Source organism: Zosterops lateralis (genome assembly GCF_965231275.1).
Source record: "Zosterops lateralis genome assembly, chromosome: 3".
NCBI classification, from domain to species: domain Eukaryota; kingdom Metazoa; phylum Chordata; class Aves; order Passeriformes; family Zosteropidae; genus Zosterops; species Zosterops lateralis.
Window position 1 is genome coordinate 55414165 of NC_139764.1, and position 16729 is coordinate 55430893.

The 16729-nt window shown below is 35.1% G+C and overlaps 1 protein-coding gene across 5 annotated transcripts in view; it reads right to left on the minus strand.

Moving 5' to 3' along the window:
- ESR1 (estrogen receptor 1) overlaps nt 1-16729 on the minus strand; it is a 157634-nt gene that overhangs the window by 48064 nt on the left and 92841 nt on the right. For all 5 annotated transcript variants that reach the window (XM_083857305.1, XM_083857306.1, XM_083857309.1 and 2 more), the window contains 2 exons: nt 14643-14759; nt 2066-2401 (listed from right to left, as the gene is read on the minus strand). In XM_083857305.1, coding sequence (XP_083713431.1) covers nt 2066-2401; nt 14643-14759 — 453 coding nt within the window. The remainder of the gene's footprint in view (nt 1-2065; nt 2402-14642; nt 14760-16729) is intronic.

Genomic DNA, 16729 nt, shown 5'->3' on the forward strand with positions numbered 1-16729 from the left:
GACATATATATTTAAGCACCTAGGTCCAAATTTCTTACTCTCAGAGGCCCCAGTTGCAGAGCTAGGTAAACAGTTGGACCTGAATTTTTTAAAATCAAAACACATTTATTTCTGCTTTTGTAGATTCATACTGTTCTCCAGGACACAACGTCATGAACCAGCTAGGTGTCCAGCACTTTCAGAACCCCCAAACTCTTTTTTTCTCTCTGTCCTGCTTTAAGTATAGTTGCTGTTTTCTTTTGGCATAATTGTCTGTAAAGCGCCTAACAGACCAAAGTATGACAGGGAAAAGATTTTTGTTTTTTAGTTCTAGCAAAGTTCAACAGTTCTATATAAAACCTCACCTGCTGGAGTACTTAGTAATGGATATACATGGTCAAGTCACTGGGTTTGGTTTCTCCTTAGGAGCTATTTTATTAATGTAAATTTAAATGTAAAATACATTGGATATGCACAAACAGTTGATAATTTTATACATTTGATTTTCCAGTGTCCGATGCTTTCTTAAAATTTGAAGTTTATATTTGGTAAACCAGGCAGTTTTTTGATCATTGCCAGTTTTAATCATCTTGTGACAGACAGTTCTAGAGATAATTCTGAATAAAAAACAAATCTTGGTTCTCAGACAGTGTTGCTTCATTTCTAAACACATTTCCATTAATTACACTCTCAAAATCAAAAGTCATGGAAATTAATATTTCCAGTTGGACAATATAATGAATTTAGATTGTGGTGTATTCATCTTGAATTTAATTTAATTTATTTTAACAGACTCAAACTAATTATATCTCTAAAAGTCCATAGAAACATAATTTGAATTTATCTGTTTTGATGTTGAATAGCTTTAACACCATGTAAATGGGTTCATTTTTCAAAACATTTTTGTAATGACTTGATGCAAACCATACCTAAATTAACAGCAGGACTGCCCTTAACTTGAACAGACTGTAGATCAGCCTTCAACCACCGTGACTTTGTCAAGAATAAAATTCTCAAGTGGTTTCTTATAAAATACAATGAGAAATGAAATACACGCAGGTTCTCACTGATAATAGCTGGAGCCCACAAAGTGACATGTGAAAAGTGGCTGAAAGGGAATGCTTAAGGACTGGAAAAGACATGGTTATTGATTTACCAGGAACAGTCTTGCCAAGTTTAGATGAAGGAAAACAGAAAAATGGCATAACCTGGGTGTAATTCTTTTGAGGTAATGCACTATGTGGGTTAGAGTTGTGTTAGTTGTCTTTAGCATCCCTTTCTAAAGAATCTACGAAATTTTAATTAAATAAATGGCTACAGTACAAACTTAAAAGATCAGCACTCCAGTGAATTATGAAGTACAAATTACTGTGTATCCCAGTATTTTTACCAGGATAAAACTGATATGTGCAATAAATGTCTTATAAATTTTTAAATCTTAACTTATGAAAGTAATTTCTTTTGGGAAAAGAGGGAATCATGGTGCAACAAAAAAAAATTCATACTAAAACTATTATTCTGGATTTGTTTTTCAAACCCAAAATTTTCAAAATATCTGTAATTCACAGTTGAAACTATAACCTGGCAATTAAATAAATCATAATACTTATGAGCTTAGTACTGCTATTGAGTTTATGGCTTTCATTAAATTAAAACTCTTTTCTTACATCTGTGGCTTACATTACATTAAAACTCTTTTCTAAGGAGATCAAAATACTTAAAATAATTTGATTGGATCAAATTGACTTGATTTGACCAATAATCTCTTTCAACCTTTAATTTTGCTGAGGTTTTTATAAAGAAAAAAATGATTTGCAAACAAAACATTGCCCAACAGTCTGTAGAGTGGGGAAAATACCTTTTCTTGAATAAGTCTTTCCTCAAAAGTCTCTTACATTGCACTATAGCATTTATTGACCAATATAGCACAAACTTTGTTTAATGTTGTAAATTTTGTTAATGTATTTATACTTAAACCAACAATTTTAATTAAATAAGAAGAGATAGTCAGAAAATCAGTATAGGGGTTTTTTGTTTGTTTGTGATCAACAGGTTTTACAGTTGACTAGTGCTTTTTTTCCCTTACCTGGAACTCTCTTTGCCCAGTTGATCATGTGCACTAATTCTCTGTCTGCAAGGTTGGTCAACAGGGTCATCATAGAGGCTTCATTGAATGGTCTGTTTGGGTCATATTCAGAATAAACTAGCGGTGGCTCAGCTTCCAGCAAGGCACTGACCATCTGTTCTGCTGTCAGGGACAGGGCTGGGCTGTTCTTCTTGTTATGTTTAACCACAAGTGGACTTGTCCAAAGGGTGGGAGCTCGCAGCTCTGTTGAAGAAGCCTCCCCATTCCTGGAATCCTGCTCCTCTCTTTGGCGTTTTTGTTTCATCACTCGCCCACCTCTGCGATCTTTCCGGATTCCTAGAGACACACAAGAATATAATGAACTCCTTTCCTTGAACTTAAGGATTACATACACTTGGCTTCAGTCAACAGCAGATGCTTTTGATAGACTCAGGCAGCATTGATCCTTGATTTATTTTCTGAAGATTTCTTCAGGAATCTTACACCAGTAGTCAGACAGAAAAAACTGTTTTTTAAAGTACAGCATCAGGAATAGTGCACTCCTTCCTAAAATTCAGCTCAGCTGGGCTCTCACAGGACTCTAGACTAGTGACACTGTACAGCTGCTTTAGCCCCACAAAAAGAAGTCGGTTATTGGGAATAAATAAATATTTCTTTGTAGCCCAAACTTCAAAGTATGTCCCACTCTCGAGCAGACCATTATTCTATAAATTATCAATGATAAATTAATGGTGTTGGAGGGTCAGATGGATCACAGAATTAGCTCTCAAAAACCATCTAGAATATTTTGATTAAGATTACCAATTATTTTAATTAAACATCATCCTATTACTGAGCCTGTAACCTTCATAATTATATAAAAAATACGTAAGAAAGTTCTCATCATAAGATGAGTTTATACAGCAATAAAGAATGTCATTTAAGTAGATAAACGTAAGTATGAAAAGGAGAGATAATTGTGACCTCAGATTCTAATGTGGGAGACCTACTGTCAAAAGTCTGAAATAACTACAACAGAAACCATTATTGTCATTACTGCACATTTCTGCAATGTGCTTTGACCCTCACCCTTGGGATATTATCAAGTCAGCCATACCAATTCAAACATAAGACCTTTGCAGTGGAACAAAATTTCCCTTTGTGGAAAGGTTACAAGAAAAATATAATGATAAAGCCCACATGGACTCCAACCATAAAAGGAAGGTTAAATATGGATCTAAGTGGAGGAGTAACAGGCATTTTGAGACTGAGTCAGAAACTTAAATCCATCATCAAGTGGAGGCAAAGGAGGACAACCAAGTAATAGAGAAAGCACACAAGGAACTTAGATATGAGGAGAAGGCAGCTTATGATGCAGCTTATTCTGAAGTTCTCATGCAATAGCAAAAAGCAGCACTTGTTCCAGCTTGAAACGCAAAAGAAGTATCTACAGGTAATAAAGATGTAAACCGTTCAAGAACTAGGGAAGAGAAAACATTTAAACCAAAAACACTTCCAAGCAATCGGTACAGGTCTTTCTAATGGTTGGGGAAAGGGAAACACATTTTCTCAGCTCTCTTCACATCACAAAATTTCAAACCTTTAGAATCCCAGTCTTTGTTGGCAGCATTTTCATCTCACATACAACATGCTTTCATATAAATGTTGGTCCTTTCCAGCCTCAAAGAAACAGGGAGAATTCTTAAATCTCTTTTCCTTTTTCTTAAACTGTGATGAGATTTTCACTGAATTAGTATTTGGAGATTCACATTTTATGTTTGATTCATTCAAAACCTAGTGGTCTTTTTGATTCTATTCCATTAATCTGTTCAGATAAAGGCAGTTCAATAAATCTCTCATCACTCCTATTACTTAACCTATCTATATTTTCCTATTCACTAAATTATTTCTAAGCCAGAACTCTCAAGTGTGTTGCTGTTCCCATTTTTCATTCAGCAATACTGATCTTTTCTATCACTAAAACAGTCTCTGTTAAGGAGAGGGGGGAAGGGAGATTCTTGTTATTCAGAAAAACACGTGACTTTTTCTGGCAAATTGTCATCATAGAGACATTCTCACTGGTAACTTCCTTGTAATGCGCAATAGCAGGCATGCTCTATCTGCAACAGATATTTTTGTTCTATGCTTTGTATCAGTTTAATGTTTTTGAATTAAAATTTCCCTGTGAAACATGTATATATAATCATATGAACAAGCCAACATGGTTCATAGAAACTAAAGCATTTGTTAACTTTCTCACATTCCAAATTTTATCTGCTGCTCATCTAGAAATTTTCTTTCAAAGAGAAAGCATCCTTGGGGTCTATGGTGTTCAACATACTCATAAATAGATAGGCTGACATAATTCATAAACAAGAAGTTGGGGTTAGAAAAATACTATAAAAACATCAGATAAGTTTAGAAAGTAAATAGAAGACTAGAAATTACAAGGAAAGGAAGGGAGGACAGAACAACTTCATAAATCACAGAGTTTATTATCGTGAGGCACACTACAGTGAACACTGCATGCAGTTCTGTTCTTCCAAAATTAAAAAGAGATATAAAATAAATGAAAAAGGATAAGAGAAAAACAGATAAGATGATTTGTAATGTGAAACAACTTTGGTGTAAGAAATATCTAAATTTACTATATCTGCCTGGCCTGCAAGCTACATACAAGACTACAAAATCAGGAATAGCAAAAAGATGAATAAGGTACAAAACACTAAAACTTCTATTCTAATACGAGAAGGTTTCAAATTAAAATACCCAGTGCAAGGTTCAGGACAGACAGGAAGAGGTTCTCTTTCACACCATGGAGAAAGAAAACTGACAGTGTGAATAAATTAGAAGGTGGTATAATTAGAAAGCTTTGGGCCAAATGTGATAGAGAACAGAATCCATTAAAGGTTAATAAAAATAAGTAGGGCAACTTCAGCATTAAGTGTCTATCACAGAGATTAGTGGAAGATCAGAGGGTTTTTGGGTTTGCTTTTTACTTAATCCAGACCTACCTTGTTAGGTAAAACAAGGATGTGATGAGGATTTTACATAACAGAGGAAAGGTGGCAAATGTAAGCACATTTTGTTGTTTACAAATAAACCGGATGCTAAATAAGAACCATAGTTTTATTTTTAGTTCATCTGAAAGCCTACCTCTGGCTTTTCTTCACCTTGGAACAAAAAAAAGTGGTGCATTAAGCAAAGCTGAACATAAGCAGTTTGAAGGAGGTGCCCCACACAAGTTTATTTCTTGCAATTTTATTTCAGGATTTAAAAAAAACCCAACCAACCAAATGTAGCAAATTTGCTACTGGATTTTGTAGAGACTATGTCTGAAAAAAAAAAGTCAGTAAGAGTTTGCATTCCTTCTGCATCACATCACCAGCTTTTATGATCACAGACAGAAAGGTCCCTGAATCTGTATAAGTATCATATACATCAGAGATTTATAGACCTTACTACTAACTCTTTACCTAAGCCCTAGATGGACAAGCAACAAACTTATTCATTTTCTTGGACTAAATAGGAGTGAGTATCTCTCTGAAAAATGCAAGTGCTCCCAAATCTCCTTCAACTTAATCAAATTTTATCTCTTTTATAAAGAGATAATAGTGATGCACAGTCACTAATTCCAAAAAAGGGAACTCTACCAAACTACATTTTCCTTGCCAAAAGTGCAATGATTCTTTAAGGGTTTTTTAAATATATGAATGCATCAATTTTGATTTGACAGTTCAGCCAATAAAGGGATCTTAATTTTCAAGTGTTAAGAAAAACAATATTCCTGCAAAAATTGAAATACTGTGCATCTTGCAAGAGCTCTAAAACAATTTCCACTTGAGTTTTAAAGCTGCAAGAGCCAAGATTTTCCAAGGGAGTTTTATAAAGCTTCATATATAAATTCAGTCAGACTTTCAGACATGGAGACAGGTTTCAAAAGTGCGAAGTAATTATATAATCAAATCTTTAGAACATGATTAGTGATAAAATTGCATATGGACAATAAAATTGCATATGACACTCCCATGGCAGGGGAGTTGGAACTGGATGACCTTTAACATCCTTTCCAACTCAATGTTCTATGAGTGTATGCTCGTGAAAGAAATGTTAACCATATTAAATATTTCCCTAGTGTTTTCCCACATGTCATTAAATAAAACAAAAAATTAATTCCAGGTCATTAAAACAAAAGATCCAAAATCAAAAATGCATTGAATAAGCATTGAATATCAGCCATACAATAGGCATTTTTTTCCTACCTATTGCTAATAACAGAGCTCCACTTTTATACCTTTGGTATTAGATAAAATATTCATAAATATTTAGAGGAAGAAAAGGAGGAGACCAATTAGAATCAAATTTGCTTGGTTATGTGTGAACTACAGAATAATGCATTTAGGTTTTGAAGATCCAGGTAAAATTTCAAATTTTATTCAAGTTAAATATATTTCCTGTGAACTGGTTTGTATAATATTTTTCAATTCCTTTCTTGTTAGAAATTTAGTCAATCAACAAAAGTTGGCAGCCACACTTTTTTTGTTTTTCTTGTTTGAGTTTAGGTTTTGGGGTTGGTTTTTTTGGTTGGTAAGTTGGGTTTGGTTTGTTTGGGTGTTTTTTCTTTTCTTTCTCCTTTTTTTTTTTTTTTGGTTTTTTTTTTTGTTTGTTTGTTTGTTTGTTTTTTTTTTTAAATTTAAGAAGATAACAAAAAGATGGATCTATGATTGGGTTTGGAAACAGTGATGGGTAAATGGTTTACCAGCTAACTTCCCAGCCTGAAACAACCTTTGAACCTGAGGCTCTTTGTCCACACTTCTGCTCCTTGTCAACAGACCCAAGAGGAGAGACACTTGACACTTCTATATACATACACAGCCTTGTAGCATTAACAGCCTATAATTTTGTCAGTTTGTCAAGAGTGTTTCAAATGTGCTTGGAAACACCTCCTCTTCCAAACAATGTTGTTGCTCTTCAAGACCAACCTACCTCATCGGCATCCTGTTGAAAATTGCCAGAGCGAAACAATCTGTTTTAGAGAGAAAGAATCTCTCGTGTTTTGTAAAACAAACTCTGCTTGGCAATAAAAGACAAAATGCATGTGGTAAGTAAAAAATATTATAAATAAGGTGTCTGTCAGAGAGGCAGAGAGTAAATTGCCCCGCTGATGATCAGAGTGTTAAGGGAGAAAGCACAGAGCAGGCCATGGCAGAGGTGTCACGCAAATCCTTTACAACAGTGCTTGCAAAGGAAGAAACTAGATTTTCCTGTGACATAAACCTACCTTTCTGAAACTGAAGTTGGGTTTGAAAAGGCCAGAAATTCAAAAGCCTCTCTTCAAATGTTCAAGTATTGGAAGGATTTACTAAACTGTTGGGAGAAGACCTCTGGAGGCTGAATCAAGGTTCACTTTTGTGTCATTGCTGCCATTAGCCAAAGCAAGGGACTGCAAAACTAAAACAGTGTGAACGGGCCAACAGTTCCATTATGGATACAAGCCTGAGTGTCTAGGCAGAACTGGCTTTAGAGCCCAAAGGGCAAGTGCAAGTAAGGCAGCTGTCTCCTAACAGCCTCTTATGGCAAATTCACTTTATAGGGAGGCCTCATTAGGCACACCTCTGCTGAGCTCAATAACTTTATAATGCTTCATTGGAAATAAACCAGAATCTTACAGTTTCTTCTAAAATATAAGGTCACTGTAGCTGCTGTACGCAAGTAGAAGTCAATAATAGAATTTCATTCTTGATAGATTTGTAACAGACAGAGATTGCTGAAGTATGACTGCAATGTAGGTTCTAATATCATAGCATATCTCAGCATGATGGCCCTTCCGAGGTGATTTTAAAGACTTTGGAGATTTTTGGAAAATTTTCTGCTTGAATCTCTCTACATAAATATATTATTTGGTCACAGAAAAGTAACACCACTTTCCAAATTCAAATTTTATAGCCTAATAAATACTTCTTTTGAATATGATTGAGACAATCAGCCCCTTATTTCATTCCCATTTCTCTTTGGGAAAATGAAACAGTGATGTAAATTGTGCTGAAAACCCAGGTGGGTTGACAATTAGTTTAAATGAGAAACATTGTCTGAAATCTTCTAAAAAGATTAATCAGAATTTAACATCTAATCTCAAACAGACCTGCCCCAAGTAACAGTGCTTAACAGCCTGTTTTCTGACAAGGATATCTAGACACTCAGTACTGTAAATAAGATTTGTGTTCAGTCTGTGCACCTGGATGTTACAGTCTTCCATTCCTGCATGTTGTATGTCTATTTATGTGAGGTTTTTTTTAAAGATCTCTCTTATCCTTTTCCAAATTGGGGCTTAATTCTCCTCTATAATCAGGACCCCCTTCTATTGGAGATAGAAGATAAGAGAGAAGAGATAGAAGAGATAGAGAGATAGAAGATAGAAGAGATAGAAGAGATAGAGAGAAGCCAGAGTTGGGGTTTAGACTTTGATATTTTGTTTCAACTCCTGGCTCTGCTACCAGTTTGCTCATTGACCAAGTCACACAACGTATCTCACTGCCCCACAACTCCTATTAACTAAAATGCAGATCATAAAGCTGGTCTTCCATGTAAAGTCTTAAAGACCTGGTGACAAAAAATACCTGTTAACAAGCAGGCAAATGTCATTTGGGGTCTCTAATGACTATTCATAATGCGCAGTTTTGAGAACCAATGATCTATTAATTAAAGATGAAGGTGCAAGGCATGATTCACCCTAATCTGTATTTTAGTATTCAATCTTTGACAGTCATAGCACGTTTTAAAGAGCATTTTAGGACATGTAGAAGTGAAACAAGAAGTTCAATTAATCCATCATTCAGATGAATCCCTTTCAGTGCTGATACTCCTGATAAACTCATACCGAGTTTGGGTTACAATAAGTATGGCAATTGCCCCATTTCTAAACAATATTTACAATGAGCATTTAGACAATTCAGGGATCACAATAAAGCCTTTAGAGGAACTTTCTCTACTTTTACATCAACCATGATTCGAGAAAGCCAGTCATTTTAGGAGAACGAGTCCATTGGTATAAACTTCAAAGACAACAAGAAATTTTAATTGCTACATTTTAGAAAATAATAAAGTTAATTGAGTATTGGAGGCATTTGACCTCATACCAGGACTGAGTGCTAGAACTGAACTGTAAATGTCTAACCAAGAGAAGAACCAGAATCATACAGTCACAGAATCATGGACTGCTTTGAGTTGGAGGGTATCTTAAAGATCATCTAGTACCAACTTCCTTGCCATTGGCAAACACCTTTCATTAGGCCAGGTTGTTCAGAGCCCCACCCAAGCTGTCCTTGAACACTTCCAGGGATGGGACAACATCTCTGAGCAACCTCTTCCAGTGTCTCTCCACCACCTTCAGAGAAAAGAATTTCTTCCTAATATCTCATCCAAACCTACCCTCTTCCAGTTTGAAGCCATTAGCCCTCATCGTACCACTAAATTATCTTGTAAAAAGTCCCTCTCGAGCTCTCTTACAGCTCTAGTACTCTAGGAATTACTCAAGAAAAAAATATTAAAAAGCCAAGGTAAACAAATATACAACTACAATCAGCTTTGCAATCTCAAACAAGTGTTCAAGAGTTAAACATTAAAAATTTTGCAGTAATAACTTTTTTTACGTATCCAGCTATAGCATATAACTAAGCATAAGACAATTTGTCCCATTTTATTCCATTTTCATCTGACGGCAAAAAGTCTTAACCATGCATAAATTCATTGTTGAATCTGTTTTGAGCAGGTGGCTCAACAAAAGACCTCCTAGATTTCCTTCTAGCACAGATCATTTTATGAAGTGGAATAGTAGGATAAGTCATTTTTGGCAAAGGTGTTCACAACAGTGGTCTGTCTTTCTAATTTTGGGGGAAGAACACAGGAATATTGTAAATTGTGACAATTTAATGGCAGTGATCCCCTTTGCATGTGTGCAAAGATGAGAAAAATATATTTCACTAAAAACTCTGATTTCATTTCCACCTTATTTTCCCAGAAAACTGTTGTAAACTCACAAAACCCTGCTTCAAATGTGCCCAAGTACATGATTTCAGGCCAACAATTACAACTTTAAAGAGTGCATTTCCTCATACATTTATCAGGCCCCACCTACACAATTATTTGGCTGAGTACAGAACAGTATGTCTATTAAGTATCATTGAGGTCTCCTCGAACAAACCAGAATCATTTTACATCTACAATCCTATTTCCTTCATTCACTAATTTCTCTTTTTAATAGTTCATTAAAAGATAATTACATGAAAATGTAGAAGACCTTGAGCCCATCCAGTGGTTGCATCAGACATCAATTTACTTCTACTTTTGAGAATGATTTTAATAACTCTCTAGACTCTTTTCATGAATAAATATAGAATTCAGCAAGGAAACATAGATCTCTCCATTTAAAGATGAAAATCAGCAAGGTCTTTCTCTGAGAAAATGAAAAATTTGTTTTTTCATTTTCCCTGTAAAAATCTATCTTAAACTTCAGCAAGACTGTTGCACTGAACCAGACTGGCTTAGAGGTGGGTAACTATCTCAAAAGAATGTGAGAGAAAAACTGAAGCTGAGAGACTGAAATCTCTAGGAGTTAATGAAAGTTTCTACAGTGAAATGGCATGTGGTTTTAGCACTCTGCTATGGCCAGCAGATAGTTTCACTCCCTGGGCTCTACCGCAGTGATTTCTGAAGTGTTCTCAGACAATTTGTGAGGGTAACACCAAAGGATATAGGCTTCAAATGTGCTGTAACACTGTAAAATTTCATTTCCACAACAAACGATACACAGAATCTTCTCTCTACAACCTGAGATTTCAGGCTGTTCAAAGACAGTAAATACCCCATGTCATATACATAATCACCATCTGAATCTAGCACAGGAGCACTCAAATCCTTGATGGCCATATTTCCTATGATTTGATATTAAGAAGCCATCAGCATTCAACAATTCAAAGATTTATGTAGGTGTCAGGGTGGTTAAACATGGACTATTAGGCAAATAATGGATTTTTCTTTCGGTATCTGGCATTTAGCATTATGGCAATTTTTTGCCGTGCCCACAAATACCACTAGCACACTGTTGCTCTGATTCCACATAGCACTTAATGATAAATCCTTGTCACACATTGAAAGGAGGGGAAGAATGCAGCATGCTAATTACTAGAAACCCTCATTCACTTAACATACTATAAAAATAATTTATAAAAAACAATAAAATAGGGTGCTTTTGGTTTAATAAAATTAGGGTCTTTGGGCCCAAGTCATCAGTAAGCTTTTAAAAGAATGGAGAAACAGAAAACTAGATCTGTATTGGAGCAGAGGTTACCTGCACCTTACATATGGTTAGAGCTTCAGGGTTACAACTGCTGTAACAACTCCATTTGAAAGCTGGGACCCTCCATGATGTGAAAGTTGGAGTACACTTCTCCAAACCAGAGCAGAAAAAAGCTTCAAGGAGGCATCAGCAGACTGTAAACAAAAACAAGGCTTCTCTCTCTCCTGCTACCAAACAGAAGTAAAAGGAACATGGCAAGAATTTTATTCGATGTGTCCACTTTATCCTCACATGCAAACAGGGGAGCACAGACTAAATGCTAACACACAATTTTAAGGTCCTTTGGGTTTATTCAGAAAGAGAGGATGAAGCATTTGGACAAAATATAACCACTGTAAATTATGTCTCAGATGCTGACTGCATCAGCAGAGATTCTTGCAGTCTAATTGTCTCTTGAAGCAGCACAGTAACTGATGCAGAAGGAAATACTTGCAAACACAAGAGGAGAGAAAAATAATAACTCTTCAGTACTGAAAGAAGTTTTTAAAAGATTGAAGAAGAGGGAAGAAAAAAAAATCAATAAAATTTCCACAGGAACTCATAAGAGGAACTCATAAGTATATGTTCCTACCACACAGTTCAAGGGCCACTTGAAGCCTGTATTTTTTTTCTGCATGAAGCCTCTAAAACATATTTCAGTTGTGTCTACTCTACTAAAAATAATATGTATGAAATATTTCATTTTGCATAAAGTAACCTTCCATTAGGAAAACCTCAGCAACCATATTCTATATCATATGTTTAGAATTAACTAGTATTTATTGAGAAAATTCAGCTAATTTAGCACAGAAATAAAACAGGGATTACATTTAGGGGAAAGAAAGGTTACATATGTTTTCCACTACATCTAAAAGTTGTATCATAAGCAAATTGTGGAGACAGAGAAAAAGTGAGATGAGACACAAACAAATATTCATGTGTATTACAGAATTAATGCCTTTAAAAAAGGCAAATCCTTCAAGGTGAATATGAGTTGATTATTTAAACTAAAAGATACAATCCCAAGAACTAGGAATTATTGGAGAACAGTGTGAACCTTGAGCTAATCACAGAGCTACATAATTTTATTTTTTTTTAAAGTCCTGTTATATCTACTAAAAGAGAAAATCTTCATAGCTCTCCTCAGAAAAAAAAATTAATTTTTTTAAAAATTTAAGTGTTATCACTTAAAATTAAGCCAGATGGCATTACAAGAATATTCACTTAACCCTTATCATCATCTGAGAGAAATGTGACAATTGTAAAGGTCAGATTTAGAAGAAAGGTTTTTCTTCCCTACACATCCATGTGGACAATAGGGGATCAATAACAACTCCAGAAAAAGTTTGAATGTTTTACTTCATGTACATTAACTTTACCTTCCCCAAAGTCATCTGCAGGTATAACAGATTTATTACTTGCAACTGAGGGATCCCAAGATTTTTTTTCCAAGACTTCATAAAATAAGTATTTTAAAACTTGCCTAAGAACCGGTTATGGACTTCATGCATTTTTAGTAGTACTAAAAGAGCAGATACAATTTATGCTGATCCTGATCTCCTTTTTAATAAACTGAGTTTCGTTTCTTAAAAGAAGAAAACAACAACAAAACAATAAAAATACCACAACACTATTTTTGAACTGCCAATTCCTCTAGTGACTATAGAAATCTTGCAACATTGTAAAAATAAAGGAAGGGATGAAATCCAGATGACTTTTCTCAGGTGAGAACCACTGCATAAAATAAAGATTCCAGGATATTTATATTTGAAAGAACATTTGGACAGAATTGCAGTATTTCTTTTGGACTACTTTAATCTAAAAAATTCTAGCTGAGAAATCCTTACAATTTTATGAGAGTAAACCAGTAACATATAGAATAGTCAATAACCTATTAGAATCTGCATCCTAGAGAAGAGATGAAAAACATAAAACTGCTACAGTGGATCATTAATTAAATACACGTAAGCATAATTGGATGTAAATGTGCCAAATGAAAAATGCAATGTCATCAACATAAAGCATAATTATAAATCCTAGCTCGGATCTGCCATATGTACAAAGGTCAAAGCTAAGTCTGCATGGCATATTCATATATGGATTCTCTGGTTTTAGTTTGCCTTTCTTGAACATCTATCTTTTCTGGATCATTTTTGTGTTATTAACTACAGACCCTTTGAAGAGTTCTAGCCATATAAACCTGGATGTTCAGATCAACACAGAAAATCTCATGAAAAAAATCAACTACTGTCTTAACTTCTAGCAGCAAAAGCAGATTTTATGTCTTCCTCCTGCTTGAATCACAAAATTGAGATTCACAAAATCAGTCTCAGCTCTTTCTTAATCCTTGAGTTGAGAAAAATGCAGATCCAATCTCGAGTGCAGCAACAACTGATCATTTTTCCTTTAGTCTTTCCCTTTTTCTCCTAAGATTCCCAGACCTGGCCTACCTTTGCTGGACTTATAAATGATCTCTTGCACCAGATATTCTGTGGCATAAGTAAGCACTAGGTGTGCCAAAGAAAGGAGGAACCAGTCTGTAATCTAACTAGCTCTTTACACACAAAATACATGAGATATCATGTCTTCTGCTCTGTGTATGTACTAGTTTGCTAAGTTTTTCCTGTAGATATAGATTTCCATACACCTACTGATGACTCTTTATTGATAAAAGAAATCTGAAATTGTTAGCAGGCTACAACAAGCCATCATTATTACCTATGTTCCTGAAAAGTGGCATTTATCTCAGTTCTGATAAAATGAGTAAGCCTTTAATATTGTTGGGTCAAATTAATTCACATCTAAAATATGTGTGTAGTACCAAAAGAGAAAATAACTTTCCCTTCCAGGATTCACAGCAAAAGAATTATGTATCCAGAAGATTCTTTAATGATTTGAGACTACCAATGCTCTTCACACTGAACTGCAAAATGCTGCAAAATCTTGGGTTAAATTTTGGTCATCAGGATCCAAAGCCTAACATGAGAGACCGAAAAAATACTGAGTTAAAAACAAAAACAGAGGAATTTCAATTCTACTTAAATCAATGGTCCGCTTATTTTTCATGAAAATTTGGACAAGATAACATCATATTTGGGGCTTTTAATTTTTTATTTAATAAAATCATTTTGATTTAATAGGCTTCAACTCAATAAAATCAGCAGCTTCCTCCTTTAGTTAGAAACCATATCAGCTGCCCAATGAAGTTAAAAGGCAGGAAGGCAGACAGCAACGTTAAAGGTTCGATGACGGCCATGTACATACCACCTTTCATCATTCCCACTTCGTAGCATTTTCTCAGTCGGCAGGCCTGGCAACTCTTCCTTCTGTTCTTGTCAATGGTGCACTGGTTAGTGGCAGGACACATGTAGTCATTGTGCCCTGTAAAACCAGAGGGAAAGTAAGACACACTTACACACAGACATAACAAAAATTACTATAACATCTTGGGAAAAAAAGTAGGGTTATCATCATAACCTCTCATAAAAGTGTTGATACAGATTTTGAAACGAACGTCTTTACACCACATATGTATGTTCTTTAAATTAACACTTCTGTAGACTAATTAAAATAGTAAACAATTAAAGCAACCACAAAAGTGGATATTTTATCATGAACAAGTGCCTTGACTTCCTTTCTCTCAGGCCAAGAAATACAACGCCATCTGATTTTGTGTGCCTGTGGTGATGTTTGACAAATAGACTGCACAAAATGAGATATACAAAGTTAAAAATTTTGTCTATTCACAAAAGATTTTATCTATGACAGTCAGGGCCAGTTAAGAAACAAACAATAACATAAAACAGAAGCAACAATACTGAAATGAATAATTGTACCTCGGGGATAAATCAGTCACTAATTCCAGCTGAATTTGCCTACTGATTTGTGCAAAAATCTTTTGACATGACAAATCCTAAAATTATCACATGCTGAAACCAAGCTTCTTAATGGTATCTTCTCCTTCATAGCTCCTCCTCCACATTAATTACTCTCTACATCTCAGTTCTCATAACAAGAACTTTTGTCATACCATTATTTGGTCCTGCCAAAAAGCATCTATTCCAATTTGCTCTTAGAAAATGTGTGCTTAAATTTGCTATAAAATTATTTGCCAACCATTGACAAAGGTTAACAAGGATGAAAAACCCTCTTCAAAATTATGTCTTTGGTGCTCTGTATTCATCTGAACACAGCTAAGGTACAGCACACACACACACACACACAAAAAAAAAAGTTACTGCAGAACTGTTTGTTCTTTCTTTGAGGTCAAAGGATCAGCTTGAGGTAAAGTAGGGTGGAGGTTTCACAGAAGCCTTGGTTTCATCAAATCATCTATCCTTGACTACAAATTAGAAAATAGAGTAAAAATTACTATCAGATTACACCAGGAACATCTGCTCTCTAATGCTGCATAACTGGGATCTCATCAAAATAAGTAGCCAACCTCTAAACTTGTTAATAAGGGAACAGCTGACTATGCCCTGTCTCAAATAGACAGAACTATTATTTTTTTAGGTCTACTGGACATGACAAAATAATACTGGAAAAGTCTGTTTCCACATGCTTTGCTCCAGGACTGTGGTAAACAGGTAAAACTGAACCACCATTTCAACCCAGCGTGAGAGAATGCTTTAATTTTCAGTTCCTCTGGTAAGATACAGACTGTTCTATATCTGATTCAAAACCTTTCACATATAAGGAAACAAAAATCACGTCAGAAAGGAGACAGCCTGAACCACATATGCAGTATCTACAGGGAAAAGGAGCAGAAAAAGAAAGCCATATTTTTAAGAAAATGCACTTATATTGAGTCACACTAAGCAGCAATGAGTGTGTAGCACCTGACCTCGATCACCTGCCTTGTTTCATCAGCCAACTTTGGAAATACCATGAGATAAAGATGGAAAACTTTAATTACTCTTTTTAAAAACAAAGAAATACTTTGAAAGAGTAGCTGATCTTCTTCCTGGTGAAGTTAAAAGGTAAATGCATATGGTGAATCAGTGCAGGCTTTGAAATCGGCAAATAATTTAGAACATCACTTAGATCTCTTTAAAATAAGCAGGTAAATCCCACTTAGGCCAAAGCTGAAATCTTACCATCTTTGCTAGACTGGCTGACATTCATGATGTTCAAAGGTTAAAAAAAAAAGTGACAGAAGTGACTGCATGCAAAAACCAAAAATCAAGTGTAATCAATATCATCGAGGCAGCTATCCTATTTTTGCTATGCTTATGTGAGTGACAACCTTCTCCTTGGCTATGAATCTGTATTTACTTGTGCAAACCACAAGTGTTTGGAAATAAATGCTTGGCTTGTAGAATAGTACATTAAACAATCCTATTTGTAAT